The sequence below is a fragment of the Sturnira hondurensis genome, unplaced genomic scaffold (genome assembly GCF_014824575.4).
Source record: "Sturnira hondurensis isolate 20B ecotype Veracruz unplaced genomic scaffold, ASM1482457v3 Scaffold0010128, whole genome shotgun sequence".
NCBI lineage: Eukaryota > Metazoa > Chordata > Mammalia > Chiroptera > Phyllostomidae > Sturnira > Sturnira hondurensis.
Window position 1 is genome coordinate 40657945 of NW_028082759.1, and position 19896 is coordinate 40677840.

The following is a 19896-nucleotide window of genomic DNA, read 5'->3' on the forward strand; positions in this document are numbered from 1 at the left end:
ACCCTACTGGTTGTTACAGCTAGAAATAATGGGAATTTATCTTCCTGGTACTGGAATCCTGGGCTTTTCGGTCTTGCCTAGGGCTGGGATCGCTTGCTCCCAAAGTATCACTCCTAGTTTTTATCCACTGCACCTGAATGTGTAACTGCCCATCCATTGACTCTCCACACCTCCCGTCCATCTCCAGGTCTCTGCACCTCCTACCCATCCAGATGAATGGAGCTTCTTTATGTCCTGGGTTGTTGGACTTCTGTACAGCTTCATTTTCTGATGGTTCTGGGTGGTATTTATTTTGAGATCTATTGTAATTCTTTCTGTGGTTCTGTGAGGAGGTGAAGCATGTTTACCTATGCTTCCATCTTGACCAGAAGTCCAGATGTTACTTTTGACTGTAGCATATATCTACATTAAAAGGGCAAACAGGCCCTGGCTGGTGTAGCTCAGTGGATTGAGTGTGGGCCTGTGAACCACACGATTGCAGTTCGATTCCCAGTCAGGGCACATGCCTGGGTTGCAGGCCAGTTCCCAGCAGGGGACTCACTAGAGGCAACCATACATTGATTTTTCTCTCCTTCTCTCCTCCCCTCTAAAGATAAATAAATAAAATCTTTAAAAACAAAAAGGGCAAACAGTATACATGAAATTTTATGTTTAGCTTTTTTGTTTTTAATTTATTTAATGAATACCTATCGAAGATAGTTAGGGCTCTAATTTTTTCCTGTTAAAACATACTGCACTTGAAACCCTTGGATGTATATCTTTCTACGTTTACAGTAACGTATCTATAAACTAGACTACAAGATATGCAGTTGTCTTGAGGTATTTAAAATATGGTTTCTACCAAATAGCCTTCTGAAAATTTGTAAGTTTATGTTTCCTCCAAGAGTACAGTTTTGCTGTACCATCACTGTATTAATGCTATTTCATCCTGATTTTAGTGACCCACATGTATTCTTGATTATTTCAGAAATGAATAATAATCTGTTACTGAAAATTAGAGGCTAAACCTTTTCATTCTTCCAGAATAATGTGGCATTTTCGTGGATAGTAGGAAAGAACTCAGAAAAGAGAAATCCAAGAATAATCCTGTTCATGGGGTGTCTCATATGTGGTTCCTTTTGTCTTTTCCAGGTTGAAATACCTCTGGATGCCTTACGTATGCATGTTAGCAGCGTTTGGTGTCTGTTCCCCTGAGCTGTGGACAACACTTTTCAAGTGGCTTCGATTACGAACCGTGCACCCAGTACTATTGGTGAGTCATTGTTATTTTTGGTTAAGTACTCATTTCTCTTCTAGTTATGTAAATGGAAAGCATATTGAATACCATTGAAATACCACCAGTACATCACATTATGACTTAAGAGTAGAAAAAGATCCTGTGGAAAACATTTTTGAGTAATTTCTGATTATAAAAGAAAGCCATTTTATTTATTTATTTTTAATATTTTATTTATTTATTCTAGAGAGGGGAAGGGAGGGAGAAAGAGAGGGAGAGAAACATCAGTGTGTGGTTGCCTCTCATGGGCCCCTTGCTGGGGACTTGGCCTGAAACCCAGGCATGTGCCCTGACTGGGAATCGAACCAGTGACCCTTTGGTTCGCAGGCCAGCACTCAATCCTCTGAGCTACACTAGCCAGGGCAAGAAAGGCATTTTAATGAAGACAACTTAAAACAGAAAAGGTAAAGAAAGGGATTTAATGATATGAGAGGCTATCAAGAATTAATTTTTATATCTTTCTTGGTTTGATTTAGAACTTGGCTGTATTTTCAGTGTGAATGAAACATTTACACTGTTCCTGCTGTGTACAATGTACTTGGAATACAAAAATAAATAAAACATGATTACAGTCTCCTGGTCATAAAAACATAATAGAAAGTATTGACATAGTGCTATTGAAACACGTAGATGGGCTACTCAATTCAGTTTTTAAGACTTTTCTGTGTGACATTTGAAAGATGGTAGCTATTAGGCAAATGAAGGAGAAAGAAAGGGCATTTATGATATAAAGAATAAACACAGGCAGGGAAAGAATGACGTAATCAAAGAGAATGAAAACAGAGGCAAAGAAAAAACATGGTATATTTAGTTTTGTCAGCACATAAAATGTGAGGTAGGGGTGGTCAGGAAATTCGACTGGCGAAGTTGAGGACAAGGGCACAGAAGCCTTGGAGTGTCATGCTGTGGCACTCATCTTACCGGCAGTAGGAAGGCACTTAGATGTTTAGGCAGAGGTATGAGTCAGACTTCCATTTTCCTCTCAGCTCAAGTTTTTTCTGTATTGATTAATTTTTAGAGAGAGAAAGGAAGAGAGAGAGAGGAAAACATTGATTTGTCATTCCACTTATTCATGCATTCATTGGTTGGTTCTTGTATGTACCCTGACTGGGGATCGAACCTGCAACCTTGGCGCATTAGGACAACACTCTAACCAACTGAGTACCTGGCCAGTGCCTCTCCCTTACAGTTCTATGAATGATAGGCTTCTGGGTTACAGACTGGAGCCAGGAAGGATGCTCTCAGTTGGGTTCAGGCCATGGTGGATGAAAGTAATGAAAACTAGCCCTGGCTGGTGTAGCGCAGTGGATTGAGCGCAGGCCTGTGAACCAAGGGATCGCAGTTCGATTCCCAGTCAGGGCAAATGCCTGGGTTGCAGGCCAGTTCCCAGCAGGAGACACACAAGAGGTAATCATACATTGGTATTTCTCTCCCTCTCTCCTTCCCTTCCCCTCTAGAGATAAATGAATAAAATATTTTTAAAAATTAATTTCTAAAAAAAAAGTAATGAAAACTTGAATTTCATGAGTGCTTACTATGTGTCAGGTACTTTTCCAAGCATTTCACATGCTGTTCAGCCTTTAAAAACACCATGTTGGCTAACTTTCATTGTAAGTATTTTATAGACAGAGAAACTAAAGTTTAAACTGGTTAAATAATTTCCCTGAGATCACATAGCTTGTAAGTCTGGAAATCATGATTCACACCCAGGTTTTTCTAGCTTCAAAGCTCATTCAATTAATACTGTACTGGAGTGAAAAAACTAGTTAGAAGATGAATAAGACTTGGTGCTTGATTAAGCAGGGGAGAGTGAGGAAGAGGGAGAAATCATAGATGTTTCCTGTGTTTCTGGTGTGTATGACTGTGGGTCATGGGTCACCACTGAACGCAGGACAATGAGAAGAAAGGTTTTGGAAGGAAGATAATAAATAATTATCTTTAATATTAGTCATGTATTTTGCCAGTCTTTTAAAAAAATTTTATTTCTTTACTTTTAGAGGGTAAGGGGGGGGGGAGAAAGAGAGTGAGAGAAACATTGCTGTGTGAAAGATCAGTTGCCCCTTGCACACCCACAACCAGGGACCTGGCACGCAACCCAGGCATGCGCCTTGACTAGGAATCGAACCAGTGATCCCTTGGTTCTCAGGCTGGCACTCAATCCATTGAGCCACACCAGTCAGAGCTGCCAATCTTTTTCCAGAGGAATTTATACATTCTTATTTTAGTATACAAATATATTGCTATTGATCAACATATATTAGCTATCTTTGTCTTTTTGTTGTTGCTCGTGTTTTAGGTAGCAGTTTAGTAACCTTTGTGTGTTCTTCCTAACTTAAATTCCTGGGAGAATTGTCAAATACAGATTTGCTATTTGAAATATTGCATGAGTATTACCATTGTTATGTTCTGCCTTAAATTTATATAGTAAACATATATCTCATTTTACCTTAACTTTGATGTCTTAAACTTATCATTAGTCTTCACCCACCTCAATTCATGAACTCTGTTTCATGCTAACTTAAATTTCTCTGAATGAAATTTGTATAACTATATTAATATGAGCTGTATCATAGAGTCAGTATACTTTAAAGTAAATTCTGAAATGTATTTATTTGTAACCCTTTTGCTTAATATTCTAGGCTCTTATTCTGAGCATGGCTATGCCCACTATAATAGGTCTCAGCTTATGGAAGGAGGTAAGAAATTCATATTTTTGTATTAAAATATTCTTTATCTACAAGGTAGATATGTGTGTGTAGGATATTTACATGGAAATACTGTTCTAACAAAATAAAGGGCGGTATTCTTGGTTATACTTACTTTTTTTAATCATTAGGCTAAAACATTCTTAGAATGCCATCTGATGCAATTTTCTGTTGTCTAATACTGTCATTAATTCAATTTATAATTGGCAAAGGAAATTGCCAAATAAATCAGTCTTAATGTTAAGTTCTTAATGTTAAGTAGTATTTTGGCAGTTCCAAAATTTAAATATCTATAAAATAATATAACTTTTTTGGCTTATAATATAACATGAAACTAATTGCCAACAAACATGTGAATTATTTGACCCCAAAATTAACTAATTAATTAACTATCGTGTGTGTGCATAAAGATACAACTGGTGATTAATTGTTTGGTAATTATGAAATTTATTGAGTGTAGGAAGTAAATTAACCATGAAAGAATTTGGATTGAGAAGAACGAGCAGGTTGCTGAAAGAAAGTAAAGAGAGCTATAATATTTTAAAAATAAGAACAACATTGTAAAATTGTTTGATTTATATCAATCTCTTTTGAAATACTTTGGAACAGTTTTCAACTTTCTAGATACTTATACTTTGGGTGGATTTTGTTTTTGCATTTTAGTTTTTTCCAAGATTAATGACCGAATTAACTGAACTACAAGAATTCTATGACCCAGATACAGTGGAACTTATGACCTGGATAAAGTAAGAACTGAACTGCCCAATACTGTTGTTAAACTATGTTAATTAATTAACATACTTAATTAACATAGTTTAATTAAACTATGTTAATTAACCATTGCATGCTATCTAATGGATTCAAGGGAAATGATAAATTAGTGTTTTTTTTCAAATTCTTACAAAGATTTTAAAGAAGGTTTTAAATTCTCACTGTGTTTTAAAGAATATTTAATCTTTTATTGGAATTATAATTCTAATTTGGTAATAGAACTTGGCTTCTTTGAAAATGTACCATTGGCACTGACTGGCGTAGCTCAGTGGATTGAGCGCGGGCCTGCGAACCAGAGGTCGCAGTTCGATTCCCAGTCAGGGCACATGCCTGGGTTGCAGGTCAGTTCCCAGCAGGGGACACACCAGAGGCAACCGTACATTGATGTTTCTCTCCCTCTCTCCTTCCCTTCCCCTCTGAAGATAAATAAATAAAATCTTAAAAAGAAGAAGAAGAAAATGTGCCATTGATAAATTTGAGGTTTGAGACTCTCTGTCATCAAACACCTAGAAGTGGGGAGTAAAAAGGAACAAATATCCTTTTCTTTAGATACCAGGGGGTGCTTCTTGTGCCCTGGGCGCAAGATGGTGAGATGGGTGAGAGGTGGATTGCTAGTCTTGATAACTAAGGTTATCAAGGTTTTTAATTTTAATTTTAATGTCCATTCAAGACAAGAGATGTGGTCCTAGGCCTATGGAAGCAGAGATTTATAATCAAGACAACTTTTTCCCTCTCTCAACACACACGTAAATAACTAAGGAACCTTCAAGGGTAACACTATCAGTGAAAGGGTAGTCCAACAAAAGATCAATCCAGTGACAGAGAAAGATGATAGGGAAAAAAAAGCTGTTTCTTGGTTAAAAAACAAAAACAAAAACTGTTTCCCATGAATTTGTAGCAATGGATCTCAATTTGTATGAGTTTGTAGTGTGAAATTATACTTGACTAATCCAGGAAACCTCAAATCAAGAAATCAGCATAAAAAGTGGCCCTAGGGTAGTCTGGAGTGGCTAACATACCATCAACCCAGGATTGAAGTATTCTACAAATAAAACTTTGTGAGAGTAAATTCTAAACTTACAAAACACACGAGGAAACAGTCTAACACAGTAAGAATCAGCTCTCTCGAATTAGACCTCTAGTAATTTCTCATGATAAAATTTGTGTCAGTTTTGTTGCATAATTGACTACCATAAAATTTAGTGGCTTACAAATAGTAAATGTGTTATTTTGCATATTTTGAGGTTTAGCAGTGGGGAGGACTCTTCTGGTCTGGACCAGCTCAGCTGGGATTGAGTAGCTTGGCATGGCCTCTCTCACATGTTTGGTTTTGGGTAGGTACCAGCTGCAGAGATGGGGATAGAATTCACTAGGCCACGTGCCTCTCATCATCTGGCCCTTGTTAGCCTGGGCTCATTTACAAAGTAGTAGCTGTAGAGTTCCCAAGAGCGGCAAGAGAGGGCAAGTCTAAATGCCAAGCGTGTTTTGTCTCTGCTCACATTATGTTTGTTGGCCAAAGCAAGTCACATAGCCAAGATCAGCATACCCTCCTAGAGAGTAGCTATAGGAAGAAGGATCACTGCGGTCATTCTGCACCCAGTCTGTGCCCTGGAGAGAGACTGAAATAGTTACATTGAAAAAAATTTGAACACATAGAGGAAGAAACTGAAACATGAAAAGGAAGGAAACACTATAAAAAAAGATCAGGACCAGGGGGAGAGGGGACAAAAATGGTTCTAGAAATGAGGGGTATGTTTATAGAGTAGTTATATAGAAATGAGACTAGATCTTATTATAAGGCCATGCTGTAATGACACTCCTCATATGCATAAAATTTGTTTCCTTTAGATCACCCTTAACTATTGCCCATTAATACTTTTTAAGACTTGTGTTTACCATTGTAGAACACGAACTATTTATCTCTGTGTTGTCATTAACAAAAGGGAGAGTTACATCTATGTGTGTGATTTATCATAATACGTATTTTAAAAAACAGCAAAGGCCTGAATATAGGACATTTTATATCAAACAGTTGGACATGTATGTTACTGTTGTTTGATTATTCAGTTTTATCTTTGTTTCCCCATTACTGGGTGCTCCTGGAGGACAACGGCTATGTGCCATCTCTTTATTTCCAGAGTTTGGCACTAACCCTAACATGTAGTGGGTGGGTGCTGAACACAGGGAGTGAACAGATAAGTGAAGGCAATAGGGTAGACCTTTGGGAGCTGTTTCTGGGTGTCCTAGACTTGCAAGTAGCATCCATCTGGGACTTTGAGTCATGGCTCAGGGTGGAGAAGGTAAAGGTAGAGAAGGAGCAGGAAGATAGGTGGATCTGTAAGGAGTTTAATTGTGGTGGTTAATATTTGTAAAGAAGATATATTTGAGAATTTACAGTATCACCATTGAATTGATCACACTGTATAAATGGTATTTTCCTGTCACCATGTCCCATTACTCTGTATTGTTTTTTAATAGCATTATTACCACCTGACTTAGATATTTATTATCTTCAAGCAAGGATCTTATCTCCACTCCCCCTTTAAAAAATTTCTGTATCTTCAGCACTCAACCATTCTTGGTACATAATAGGTGCTTAATTGTTTTGAATGAATCCATAAGTGAAATGAAGTGAAAACTGACATTGAAACTTAAGTATATAATACACGTTGTACGTTGCCTGGCAGTTCAGAATTGATATAGACAAGTGATCTAAATAGTATATTTACTTTTCCAGGGTCTAAATCTGTGTGCTTCTTTGCAGAAGGCAAGCTCCAGTTGCAGCTGTGTTTGCAGGGAGTCCACAGTTAATGGGCGCAATTAAATTATGCACTGGATGGATGGTAACAAGCTTGCCTCTTTACAATGATGATGATCTTCTCAAGAGAAATGAAAATGTAAGGCATTTTATGCCCTGGCTGATGTGGCTCAGTGGGTTGGGCATTGTCCCATAAAGCCAAAGGCCACTGGTTCAATTTCCTGCCAGGGCACATGCCTGGGCTGCCGGCCAGGCCCCCAGTTGTGGGCATGCAAGAGGCAGCCAATGTATGATTCTTTCCCTCTCTCTCCATCCCTTTGCTCTCTCCAAAAATAATAAATTAATTAAAATCTTTTTAAAAGAAGAAAACGTAAGACATTTTATACTTGATCTTAGCCAAAAGGCCGAGAAGGGATGAAAATGTAAGACATTTTAGATTCTACATTTGGATCTCTTTTAACATCACTATTTAATATAGTTTTGTAATGATGCATATGTTCCTAGTTAGCTAGGGAAATCCAAATAATTTTAGAGAGGTTAATTAGCTTTAGTTTTTTAAAAGCTTCATAATGCATTTAAGCAAGAGGAGAGCCAAAATTAAAATATTAAAGGTTTTATGAACAGTATAGGTATGTTTGTTGGAGAAACATTTAATTTTCCACCAAGTTTCAAGGGAACTAATGTGTAACATTTCACAAAAAGTAACATAATTTTGAAAATATTGTTCTCAATCAAATTATCGAAGGAACGCTGTCGATTAAGGTCTTGATATACTCTGTATTTCTAAGCTAAAATTCTATTACACTGTGCTTTATTTTTCAGTATGGGCTATTATATTTAGTATAACATTAGAAGGGCATCTAGTTACTTAATGTCAAGAGAAGCTATTATTTTGAGTGTTTGATATGGATATAAGTGGTAACTTTGCATGTGGAGACAATGACTGAGTAAACCTGAGTTCCAAACATTCTGTTTTCCAATTGATGACTGTGTTAAGAGAACTTCACATGGTTTTTACGTATACTCTAAGCTAAGGAGGAAATACCGCAGCGTGGAAGTTAAACTATAATGTTAGATTCTCAGAATGCAGACTCTGAAATTAGAGTGTCTGGACTGAAACGCTGCCTCTGCCGCACACTGGCTTTGTTGCTTCAAGCAAGTTTCTTTCTTTGGATGGGGGCATTTCCACAATGCCTTTTTTTACAGAATTGAGGCATAATTGGCATATAGAATTATTTTAGCTTCAGGTGTATAAAATAATGACTTGATATCTACGTGTATCGCAAACTGATCACCACAGTAAGTTTAGTTAACATCTCACCATACTGAGCTGCCAAATTTTTTTTTCTTGTGATGAAAACTTAAAAGATCTACTGTCTTAGCAACTTTCAAGTATGTAGAACAGTATTATGAACTATAGTCACCATTCTGTACATTACACCCCCGTGCCTTATTTGTTTTATTACTGCAAGTTTGTGCCTTTTGACTCCCTTCACCCATTTGCCCACCAACCACTGTCTGTTCTCTGTGTGTGTGTTGTTAATTTTACATTGCACATGTAAGTGAAGTTTTATGGCATTTGTCTTTCTCCATCTGACTTATTTCACTTAGTATAATATTCTCAAGGTCCATCCATGTTATTGCAATGGCAAGATTTCATCCTTTTTGTGGCTGAGTAGTATTCCATTATATATGTGCACAACATTTTCTTTAACTGTTTATCTATTGATTGACATTTAGGTTGTTTCCATGTCTTGGCTGTTGTAAGTAATGCTGTAATGAACATGGGGTTGCAGATATCTTTTTGAATTCGTGTTTTAATTTTCTTTAAATAAATACCCAGAGGCGGAATTGCTGGATCATATAGCAGTTCTATTTTTAATTTTTTGAGGAATCTCCATGTTGTTTTCCATAGTGACTGAACCAATTGACAGTCCCACCAACAGTGCACAAGGATTTTCATTTCTTGACATGCTCACCAACACATTGTTTTTCCCATTTCTGATGATAGCTATGCAGACAGGTGTGAGGTGATACCACATTGTGGTTTAAATACGCATTTCCTTGATGACTGACGATGTTGAGCATCTTTTCATGTCCCTGTTGGGCATCTGTATATCTTCTTTGGAAAAATGTCTATTTAGATCCCCTGCCCATTTTTTAATCAAGTTGTTTTTTTGGTTGATGTTGAATTGTATGAATTCTTGATGTATTTTGGATATTAACCCCATATCCATTGTATTATTTACGAATATCCTCTCTCAGTAGATTGTCCTTTTGTTTTGTTGATGCCTTTCTTTACTTTACAGAAGCTTTTTTAATTTGATATAGTTCGGTTTGTTTAATTTTGCTTTTGTTTCCCTTGCCTTCAGAGTCAGATCCCAAAAGACATTGCCAAGAGCAATGTCAAGGAGCTTACCACCTATGTTTTCTTACAGAAATGGTATGGTTTTAGGTCTTATATTCAAGTTTTTAACCCATTTTGAATTAATTTTTGTGTATTGTATAAGATGGTGGTCTAGTTTCATTCTTTTGCATGTGGCTGTCTGGTTTTCCTCACACCATATATTGTAAAGATTGTCCTTTTCCCATTGTATATTCTTTTTTTTTCATGTACAAAAAGTAGGCTATGTTTATTTAGGTTACCTGCAGTTGACTCACTGGGCATGACTCAAACCACAAGAAGCCATTTCCATTTCAGTCCATTCTAAATCCTAGAGTTGGGGCCAGAATGGAAGGAGTGCTGCTTGGGGCACATTCACAGGTTTACAAGTTCCTCATCTGTGACTCTGTGACATTGGCTAGGAAGGTCATCATCAGTGATCATTGATATTGCTATTGAGTATGGTCTTGGATATTTGGTTACCAGCACCCAAGTAACCAACTGTCTTGGGTGCTTGATTAACCAACTCATCAAGAAGTGGCCCACAGTATTGTCGGCTGGAACCTTTCCAGACCATACATCTTCTGCATGCTTCCACACTGTGCCTAGGGCACCCTGGTTGTGAGCCCATGACCTACTGCTCACTGCAAGTCACCTGAGAATCCGATCACTCAGTTAGGGCTCAAACCTGTTGTCATGATAAGGTCAACTCCAGTGGGTTGACCATACATCGTCTGCATGCTTCCACACTGTGCCTAGGGCATCCTGGTTGTGAGCCTATGACCTACTGCTCACTGCAAGTCACCTGAGAATCCGATCACTCAGTTAGGGCTCAAACATGTTGTCATGATAAGGTCAGCTCCAGTGGGTTGAGTGTCATAGTACATACACTTCACTGTCACAGGTATGAGCATCACCCCCATGGTCCTGCTAGGGACACCCACTGAAGTGCTGATGTAAGCCCCGGTGCTCATGTGACCGTACTGGAAGCATAGTGAGGTGAATGGGGTTGGGGCTTCCCAACTGTAGCCCTCATGGATCAGCACAGAGTACTCTGTGACGTCATGGCCTATAGCTTTCCAGCTCAGAATGTGCTCATTTGAAGAGACTTTCCTGTGTAATTCATACATTGTTCTAAGCAAATTCCATGTTAACAGCTACCTCATCTTCTGATTCATTGTGTGGCATTGAAAAGCAGTTGGTGACTTCCACTGAGTGATTGTCCATGGTTCCCAGCCCAATATCTTGGGCAGTGGCCTTGTTGTGTCGCTCAGAGCTGTTCGTGAGGGAGGCCAAAACGACCTGGTGCAGCCAGACCACCTGACTGCTGGGGAAGGGGCCTGGTAGAGTAGGATTGGCCTGTGCCTGCGCGGAGGTCTGCCCTGGGGCCCGTGCTGAGGCCAGAGTCTGGGCCAGAGCCACAGTCATAGCTACTACTGCCACTGGATCTGGGGATGAGAGTGGAGCTGGGATTGGAGCTGGGACAGATGCTGGAGGTGAGCTTGGGCTGGGTTTGGAGCTGAGGTGGGGGCTTCAGCCGGGGCTGGAGTGGCAAGAGGAACACTCGCCAGTACTGCTGGTCTGGCCATCTTGTGGAAAGAGAGCCCTGTTGTATATTCTTGACTCTTTTGTTGTAAATTAGTTGCCTATATATATGTGCAGGCTTATTTCTGGGCTCTCTGTTCTGTTCCATTAATCTGTGTGTCTGTTTTTATTCCACTACCAGACTGATCTGATTACTATTGCTTAGTAGTATTCTTTGAAATCAGGGAGTGTGATGCCTCCAACTTTGCTGTTCTTTCTCAAGATTGTATTGTTTGTTACCTGGCCAGGTAGCTAGGTTGGTTGGAGTGTCATACACCAAGGTGTGGTTCTGTCCCCCATCAGGGCCCATATGAGAATCAACCAATGAATGCATGGATAAATGGAAAAATTAGTCGATGTTTCTTCCCCCCACCTCTAAACAAACAGACAGACAACAGATTATTTTGGCTATTTGGGATCTTTTGTGGTTCCATACAAATTTTAGAATTATTTGTTCTAGTTATGCAAAAAAATGCCATTGTAATCTTGATAGGAATTGCATTGAATCAATAGATTGCTTTAGGTATGGGCATTTAAACAGTATTAATTCTCGCAAGCCATGACGACTGAGTATCTTTCCATTTATTTGTGTCTTCTTCAATTTCTTTAATTTTGAGCAAGGGTCTGAATCTGGAAATAATAGTTCTTACCTCCTAGTTGTGAAAATTCTATGAGAGGATGTGCTTTGCTTGAAACATAGTAAAATCTAAATATTAGCCATTATTATGTTACTATCTTATACTATTAAGTTATAATTGTATGTGTATGCACATGAACATATATAAACACACAGAGTACAAAGAGAGTTCAGAAGCAGTAGCAATCAATTCAGCCTACAGAAATCCATAAAGGACATTCTCTTGATCTGGTTTTCAAAGGATGAGTAGAAACTTCCTTGGGGGGAAAATGTGTATGATTTGAGTCTGAAAAAGTAACATGAGCCATGAAATTTGTATGGTCATGAAACTAGAAAATAGAGGACAAATTCTGAAGGGCCTGGAATGTCATGCAATAGAGTTTAGACTTGCCCTTGGGGTATTTGGGAGTTATCAAAAGCCTCTAATAAGCCTGAGAATTGAATGCTTAGACCTCCTTTAGAGAGTTCATGATGATCATAGCAGAGAGAACAGATGAAGCGGGAGAAAATCAGAGATGGGGAGATCCTGAGAGTGACTTACCTGGGAGACAACAGCTGTCTCTAATTAGCCTTTGCTACACTTTGCAAAGGTCGTGTTGCTTAGACAGAATATACGCAGCATATTCCTGAACTTTACTTTTTTGTGGATTTGAACCAGCCAGTTCTGACATGACTTTGTAGGGGTTTTTTGGTTGGTCTTTTTACTAATAGAGAATTTTAGAATCTCTTATAATTAGCTCAGAATTTTAATTACATGGTAATTAAATTTAAACATTTTAGAGTCTTAAGCTTTGTATGACTTGGCTTTGAGAACAGGAACAATGTTTTTCAAACCTTTGCCTTTCTCTCTGGTGTCCGGTACATAGCAAACACTGAGTAAGTTTGTTGTCAAACTAAAATTCAAACCGAACTCCATAAATGAGAGACTATCATTTGAATTAGACACTATCTATAATTCATGACATGTGATGGATTGTTTTGTGATCGCCTGTGGCAGTGATTCTCAAACCTGGGACAGTTGTGCCCCTTGGGGACATTGGCCAGTGTCTGGAGTCATTACCTGATAAGGTCAGGAAAGTTGCAATGAAACATGTCATGGAATCAAGGCTTGAGTTTTAAATATCATTGTCTCATTTAGTATTTTGTTACAATGGTTGAATTATTTTTAACCTTTCTGACTCTCTTCCATGTATAAAATGAGCATAAAAAAACCTTTGATATATGGTAATAAAAAAGATTAAAGAACTACTACATCTCAATAATAAAAAGACAAATCAATTTAAAAATGGGCAAAGGCCATTTGCAAAAACAGGGATGAATCTTGAGGGCACTATGTGAAGTGAAATAAGTCAGACAGAGAAGAAAAATACTGTGTGATGTCACTTGTATATTGAATTTTTAAAAGTCGAATTCATAGAAACAGGGAGTGGTGCTTGCCAGCATCTGGTTGGTGGGGAATTGGGAGATGTTGGTGACAGAGCATAAACTTCCAGTTATGAGATGGACAAATTCTGGGGATCTAATACACACAATGGCAATTATAGTTGTTAATGCTGTGTTATATACTTGAAAGTTGCTAAGGGAGTAGGTGTTGAATGTTCTTACCACAAAAAATAAATGATAATTATGTGACATGATGGAGGTGTTAGCTAACATTATGGTGGTAATCATTTTACCATATTTAAATGTATTAAATGAACAAATTGTACACTTTAAACTTACACAGTGTTATATGTTTTTTAATAGTTTATTTTTATTGCATTTTTCCATTACCATTTAGCTCTCTTCCACTTCCACCCCTCCCTGCCTCCCATTCTATATGTTGTTTATATTCCAATAAAGCTAGGGGGAAAATGAACCAAAGACTTAAATGTACATTTCTCCAAGGAAGATATACAAATGGCTAATTGCATATGACTATAAGCTCTCTGAGGGCAGGAATCAAGACTTAGTGAATATCAAACATGGTAGATGCTTAATGTATAGTTTTGATTCATAAAAGTTTTAAATGTCTTTTAAAATAACTTTTAATTGTATTCTTTCAGATCTATCAGATCTATTCAAAGCGATCAGCTGAGGATATTTATAAAATACTGACATCTTACAAAGCTAATTACCTAATTGTAGAGGATGCCATCTGCAATGAGGTGGGAACCATGCGAGGCTGTAGAGTTAAAGATTTATTAGACATTGCGAATGGCCATGTAAGTAACCATTTGAGAAAAATGACTTTGTTTAAATTTGTAATCTGCAAACTTTATTTTTGGAACTTAACTAAGAATATAATTAAAAGTTATATAATGATGGGGGGGAACTTATTAAAAGTAGTTTGAAGTATTTTTTCAATGTACAAAAGAAAAGTTGGGTATTTTTGCAAAAAAATTTTTTTACCAATACATGGATTTCGTATTACCCATTTCCTACGTATGTTCAACATTTATAAACAAAAGCTGGCCAGGGATGTAAAGTACAGCATAGGGAATATAGTCACTAAGTGTATGACAATAAATATGTATGGTGCCAGGTGGGTACTGGAAATATCAAGGGGAACACTTTGTAAAGGATAGGCTGTACTTTCAGGTGAAACCAATACAAAATAATGCTGGGGAAAAAATGAGCATTTAAAAAAAACCAAGATGGCATAATAGGATTTGAATGATGATTTTAAACTGATAATAATCTATAGAACATTTGGTTGCAATGTTATATTATATTAAGAAAGTTATTGTAATTTAATACATATCTAGGAAAATTGCTTACTAAATTATAGCAGTTCTTACAGTGAGTCCCTATTATCCACAACAATTAGTATATTCAGAGCCACTTTAGTCGTTAGGACTTAGTTGCATCTTGATTTTTCATTAATTTGAGCTGTTTTACCAAACATCTTACCTCTCAGCCTGCAGTGCATATTGTATGTCTAGCAGCCGGAAAGAACGTCGGGGGAGAGCGTTGTCTGGAAAGGGCACCTTTACTCCTATGAAAGTCGGGGCGGAGGACCTTAGCAAAGTTCATTAGATCACCCTAGGTTGGAATGCCTAGTCTATTCAGGTTGCAACCAAGATTTTTTTTGGTCCCTTCCTAAATAATTAGCTCTTTGTCTTACCATCCCAGACTAGTTTGGAGCTGAGAAGTTAGTTTTTCTGATTTTCGCCTTTTTCTTTTTTCATGACTCCTTAAACTTATAATATAAACACTGTTTTCTGCTGCATGTGTTTTGAATTTTCTCTCTTCATACTTGAAGAGAGAAAATATCATACTTGATATCTGTGATCTTCTTTGGCTTAATTGGTGCCAAAATGGAATTTTACTGAAGCTAACTGGGACCTGGCCAGGTGACTCAGTTGGCTTGAGCGTCGTCCCATGCACTGAAAGGTTGAGGGTTCGATTCCCGGTCAGAGCACATACCTAAATTACAGGGGAGTGCTTATGAGAGGCAACAGGTTAATATTTCTCTCTCACTTCTCTCTCTCTCCCCCCTCATTGATATCTCTCTATCAAATCAATAAACATATTCTAAAAAAAGGAGTTAACAAAAACCATCATAAGTATTTAGTAATTGCTGCTGTATTGGTATCTGCTATCTTGACCCTTTTTATAATCTACTTTTGGCTACCTTTTTGCTCCATTTTGAAAATCAGGTTACTTTCATATAATGCCAGGCACAGACTTAAAGCTTATCTATGCTTTTACACTGATTAAAGTTGGCTCTCTGACATCTTTCTTAGGCATTAGAGTAACATTTAGTGTTTTATAGGAAATCCTTCAAGCTAGGTAAGCTACTTTAGCGAGCATCATCGAGGTGGGAATGTAAAGGTTTGCCCTGGATAAGTCCCCAAAATTTACTTGCTTACTAGATCATTGTAAATCAATTCTACACCAGGTAAGCGTTTAAATATACATTAAGGATATAATACAAGGTGGGGCAAAGTAGGTTTACATTTTTGAGTACACATATGAGAATCAACCAATGAATGCATGGATAAATGGAAAAATAAGTCGATGTTTCTTCCCCTCACAGAGTTTATTCTTATATTATTATTTATTAATTATTGTACTCTTTTCCATACGCATACTGTAAACCTACTTTTGCCCCACCCTGTACATTTATTTCTTAGCCTTGGTAGGCTCCATGATAAAGTTCTTAAGAGGAACAATAGGGCACTATGGGAACATAGGCTTCTAAATCTTAGGATTAAATCTTTTAAAATTGGAAACACTTTGTACTAGTGTCTTAATCGCAGCAGGAAGCTCAGAAGTCTAGTACACGTGGTGGCTCTTACGGTTTGCTGAATGATGTGAGGTTGTCCATGTGTAGCATAATATATTTCCATAGAAACGTAGTCATTTGTACACTGACTGCATTTCTCCCATAGGCTTAATAAGCTTTTTTAACACTACGTTTCATATCTTTTGACAGGTGGTTTGCGAAGAGGATGATGACAAGTTAACCTACTCAAAATATGGGCGATTTTGTCATGAGGTCAAAATTAACTATTCTCCGTATGTGAATTACTTCACTAGAGTATACTGGAACAGATCCTACTTTGTCTATAAAATCAACACTGTGATATCCTTTCAGTCTTGAAAATAGCAGAGCCCTCCCTTCAAAGACTTACACCATCTGACGTAAAACGTGATTTTCTTCTACCAGTGTGGTATGCTTTGGGGGTCAGAGCGTGGACATTTGAAGAGCTGCTGCTGCTGCTGCTGCTTTCCCCGCCCCCGCCACTAGTGGGATCCGGAGTTCTGTGGGGAGTAGAAGGTTACGCCTTACTGTCCTTTGGTAAAATGTCAAATCGCACTGCTTGCAGCCTTCCAGCCAGGGATTTTCTTATTGGTATATGGTCTTTAAAGATGTCTCCTTCTAAACTATTTAAAACTTTCGTTATAAATCTTCACTTTATCATGATATTGATCTTGAATTTAAATATGTTCAAGGTCTCAGCGTATTTCTCAAACATAACATTTAATATACACTTAAATGTGATATAATTATAGAGGAGAGAATTATTCTTACCCTCAAGGCAGTTTCTAAAGGTAGTTTATGGCTTAGAATAGAACAGAAATGTTAACAATAAAAAACTAATTTAAATGTTAGGTGAAAACGTGGCATTTAAATTAAAATGGAAATGATATAAAAGAAAGTGATTTCTTAAGGATATATATAAAAATATATCCAGATTTTCCATGATACTGTTTTTATTGTCTAATGCTTATATAAGTGAGCACTTTCTTAGTAATATATGGTGCATGATATTGCATTTTATTATTTTATGACTATTAAGTGGTTACCTCTTGTTACTTATGCTCATAAATTTGATACCAATCTAACCATTATAAAACAGTAACTCTTATTACCTATATATTTTTTAAAACAGACATTTACAAGAATGTTCAGGTTTTTAAAAAATGTGGATATGGAGCCCTGGCTGGTGAGGCTCAGTGGACTGAGTGCCTTGCTTGCAAAGCAAAGGGTCACTGATGTGGTCGATTCCTGGTCAGGGCACATGCCTGGGTTGGGGGTCAGGTTCCCAGTAGGGGTCCCATGAGAGGCAACCACACATTGATGTTTCTCTCCCTCTCTTCCTCCCTCCCTTACCCTCTCTCTAAAAATAAACAAATAAAATATTTTAAAAAATAAATAAAAATATGGATATGGACCATACAGTCTATTCACATGTTTTCTACTGAAAATTAGGTTAAAAAAATCTTTAGCAAAATGAATACATGTACACTAAAATGAGCAACAACTTCTGGAGATATGTGTAGATGCTGTTAAACATACCTCTGCGTACAGGTGTATTTATTATAAAACAAGTGCTATTATTTATGAACGTCTGACACAGTCTTCAACATAACAAAATGACAGTTATAATAAAATTCACAGCACAGTTTCACAGGCTAAATGCTCTGTTCCTTTAAGTTAAATGTTTTCATATTTTTACCATTTATTAAAAGAAAATCTAAAATGATTTATTTGGCTTTATAAACAGATTCTGGATAAATATGTCCCTTTAATAAGATGGTATGCATGTTTAGTTTTATATATCAGTTTAGTGGATGAGTTTCCAAAATTTCACTTTTTAGAGTCTGTAAAAATTGCAGTTTTGCTACTCTATACTAGAAGGGAGCATCATTTCCTTATCTTTATTTTCTGTAACATTTTAAAAGTACAGAAGCACATCATTCTTAGGCTAGCTCTAGGTTGCTTTGCTCTTTCGGAGCCTAAGAATTGTGCGATGGCTGCATCATATATCCGGGGCAATAGTTTCATTGGTTCTCATTTCATGCTTTTATGTAATTTTTTAACAATTCTATTAAGATAGCTGTAGGCAGGATATTTCAGGTTCTCTGTACATCTTAATGAGTCACTAATGTTTAGCTTCAAGCCTTAGGAAAATATTATCATAGTTACCTAAGTACATAGTGAATAGTCACATGGTAATACTTATGAGTAGAGCATGTAAACCTTGTGATTAAAAAGTCAGCTTGCATGTTTTGAAAGGGGAATCGAACAGCCTATTTTCTACTATGAAATGTTTCATTATTTTTTATTGATTTACATTATGATCAAAGATACTGAATTATTGTATGTTTTTTGTTTTATTTTTGTTCTTGGCATATTAGTAGTTTTTGCTTCTGTCAACTTGTTAAATAAAATAAATTTGGAGAAACTTTTAAATGAATTTTCTAAATAATGAATTTTTCATTCAGCATCATTTGAAAAGGAAAATGTGAGCTTTAACATAGAAATAATAATACTGGATGTGAGATATACTATTATTTGTTTCTATTTTAACTGTAGTTAAAACAATAGTACTAGAAAACTTTGATGGAGGAGCACATAATTAACTTCTTGATAGAGTAACAAATGATTAAGAAGTCTGCAAGTAATTCTACTTGTGTAACTTACAAGTTGTTAGGTTTGACAATAAAGATCTATGTAAGGAGCAACTTTATGGTTTTTGTGTGGAAGGAATTTCTTGAAGAATAGAGCATATTTTGCCCTTGCTATTGCAAAATCATTGAAATAAGTGCCTTAGCCTCTTCATTTCAAAGTTTACTTCTTATTTTCCAAAAAGTATTATCCATTTCTTTCTTTCCCATAAGAAAATCATGGTAACTTTTTTCTCATGGATAAGCACAAGAGTGTCCTCACTACTCTATTTTTACTGAGAACAAATCTTTATCATGGCAGCAATGGGATTTTTAGCTTGCTATATTCATTTATTTAGCTCCCAAATGCCAAACAGGCCAACAAATAAAACTTACCTGATAAGGTATGTGATAAAGTATGTGCTGGTTTATATTTTTTCTATCTTTTGGCTTCTGTATCTTGGTGCTTTTTGTTAGACTGTTCAGTTTTACAACCTAGGGAGTATGCATCATCCTTCAAAATGGTTTTCTTTATTACTTTGTACATACAGATGGCATGTTTTTTCAGGATATTAACCCAAATCACCAATTGCCTCTATGTTGTTACTCTTCCACATAGTCCAGAATGATTCCAGGAAAAGTAGAAATGGAGGTCAAAGTATGTTACAAGTTAGGGCCGAAAAATATGTTTTAAAAATTATGAATTTCTTGACGGGCACAGTAAATAGCCATCTGATTCAACTGTTTCATTTTTTAAAAACTTTTTTGGCCCTTTCTATTTTGAACTGTCAAAATATTTTGATGTCCTTTATGATGTCTCTCTTATAAATTTGTAGGGCTTCTAAAAGTTATATGTCACTTGATTTTTTTGGTGTGTTTATTTTAAATGTGTTAATATTTAAA

General features: G+C 36.8%; 1 protein-coding gene and 2 pseudogenes across 2 annotated transcripts in view; 1 reads left to right on the forward strand and 2 right to left on the reverse strand.

Moving 5' to 3' along the window:
* The window catches only part of DPY19L4 (dpy-19 like 4), a 69967-nt gene extending 51382 nt beyond the window's left edge, over window positions 1-18585 (forward strand). The window contains exons 14-19 of one of the 2 annotated variants that reach the window (XM_037058751.1): window positions 1132-1252; window positions 3916-3972; window positions 4645-4727; window positions 7517-7649; window positions 14160-14318; window positions 16535-18585. In XM_037058751.1, coding sequence (XP_036914646.1) covers window positions 1132-1252; window positions 3916-3972; window positions 4645-4727; window positions 7517-7649; window positions 14160-14318; window positions 16535-16702 — 721 coding nt within the window. In that variant the 3' untranslated portion in view covers window positions 16703-18585. Of the gene's footprint in view, window positions 1-1131; window positions 1253-3915; window positions 3973-4644; window positions 4728-7516; window positions 7650-14159; window positions 14319-16534 lie in introns of those variants that run through there. The other variant, XM_037058752.1, reaches the window with a different exon arrangement.
* Window positions 7750-7926, reverse strand: LOC118995626 (uncharacterized; annotated as a pseudogene).
* Window positions 10685-11482, reverse strand: LOC118995303 (eukaryotic translation initiation factor 3 subunit F-like; annotated as a pseudogene).
* Window positions 18586-19896: the final 1311 nt, after the last annotated feature.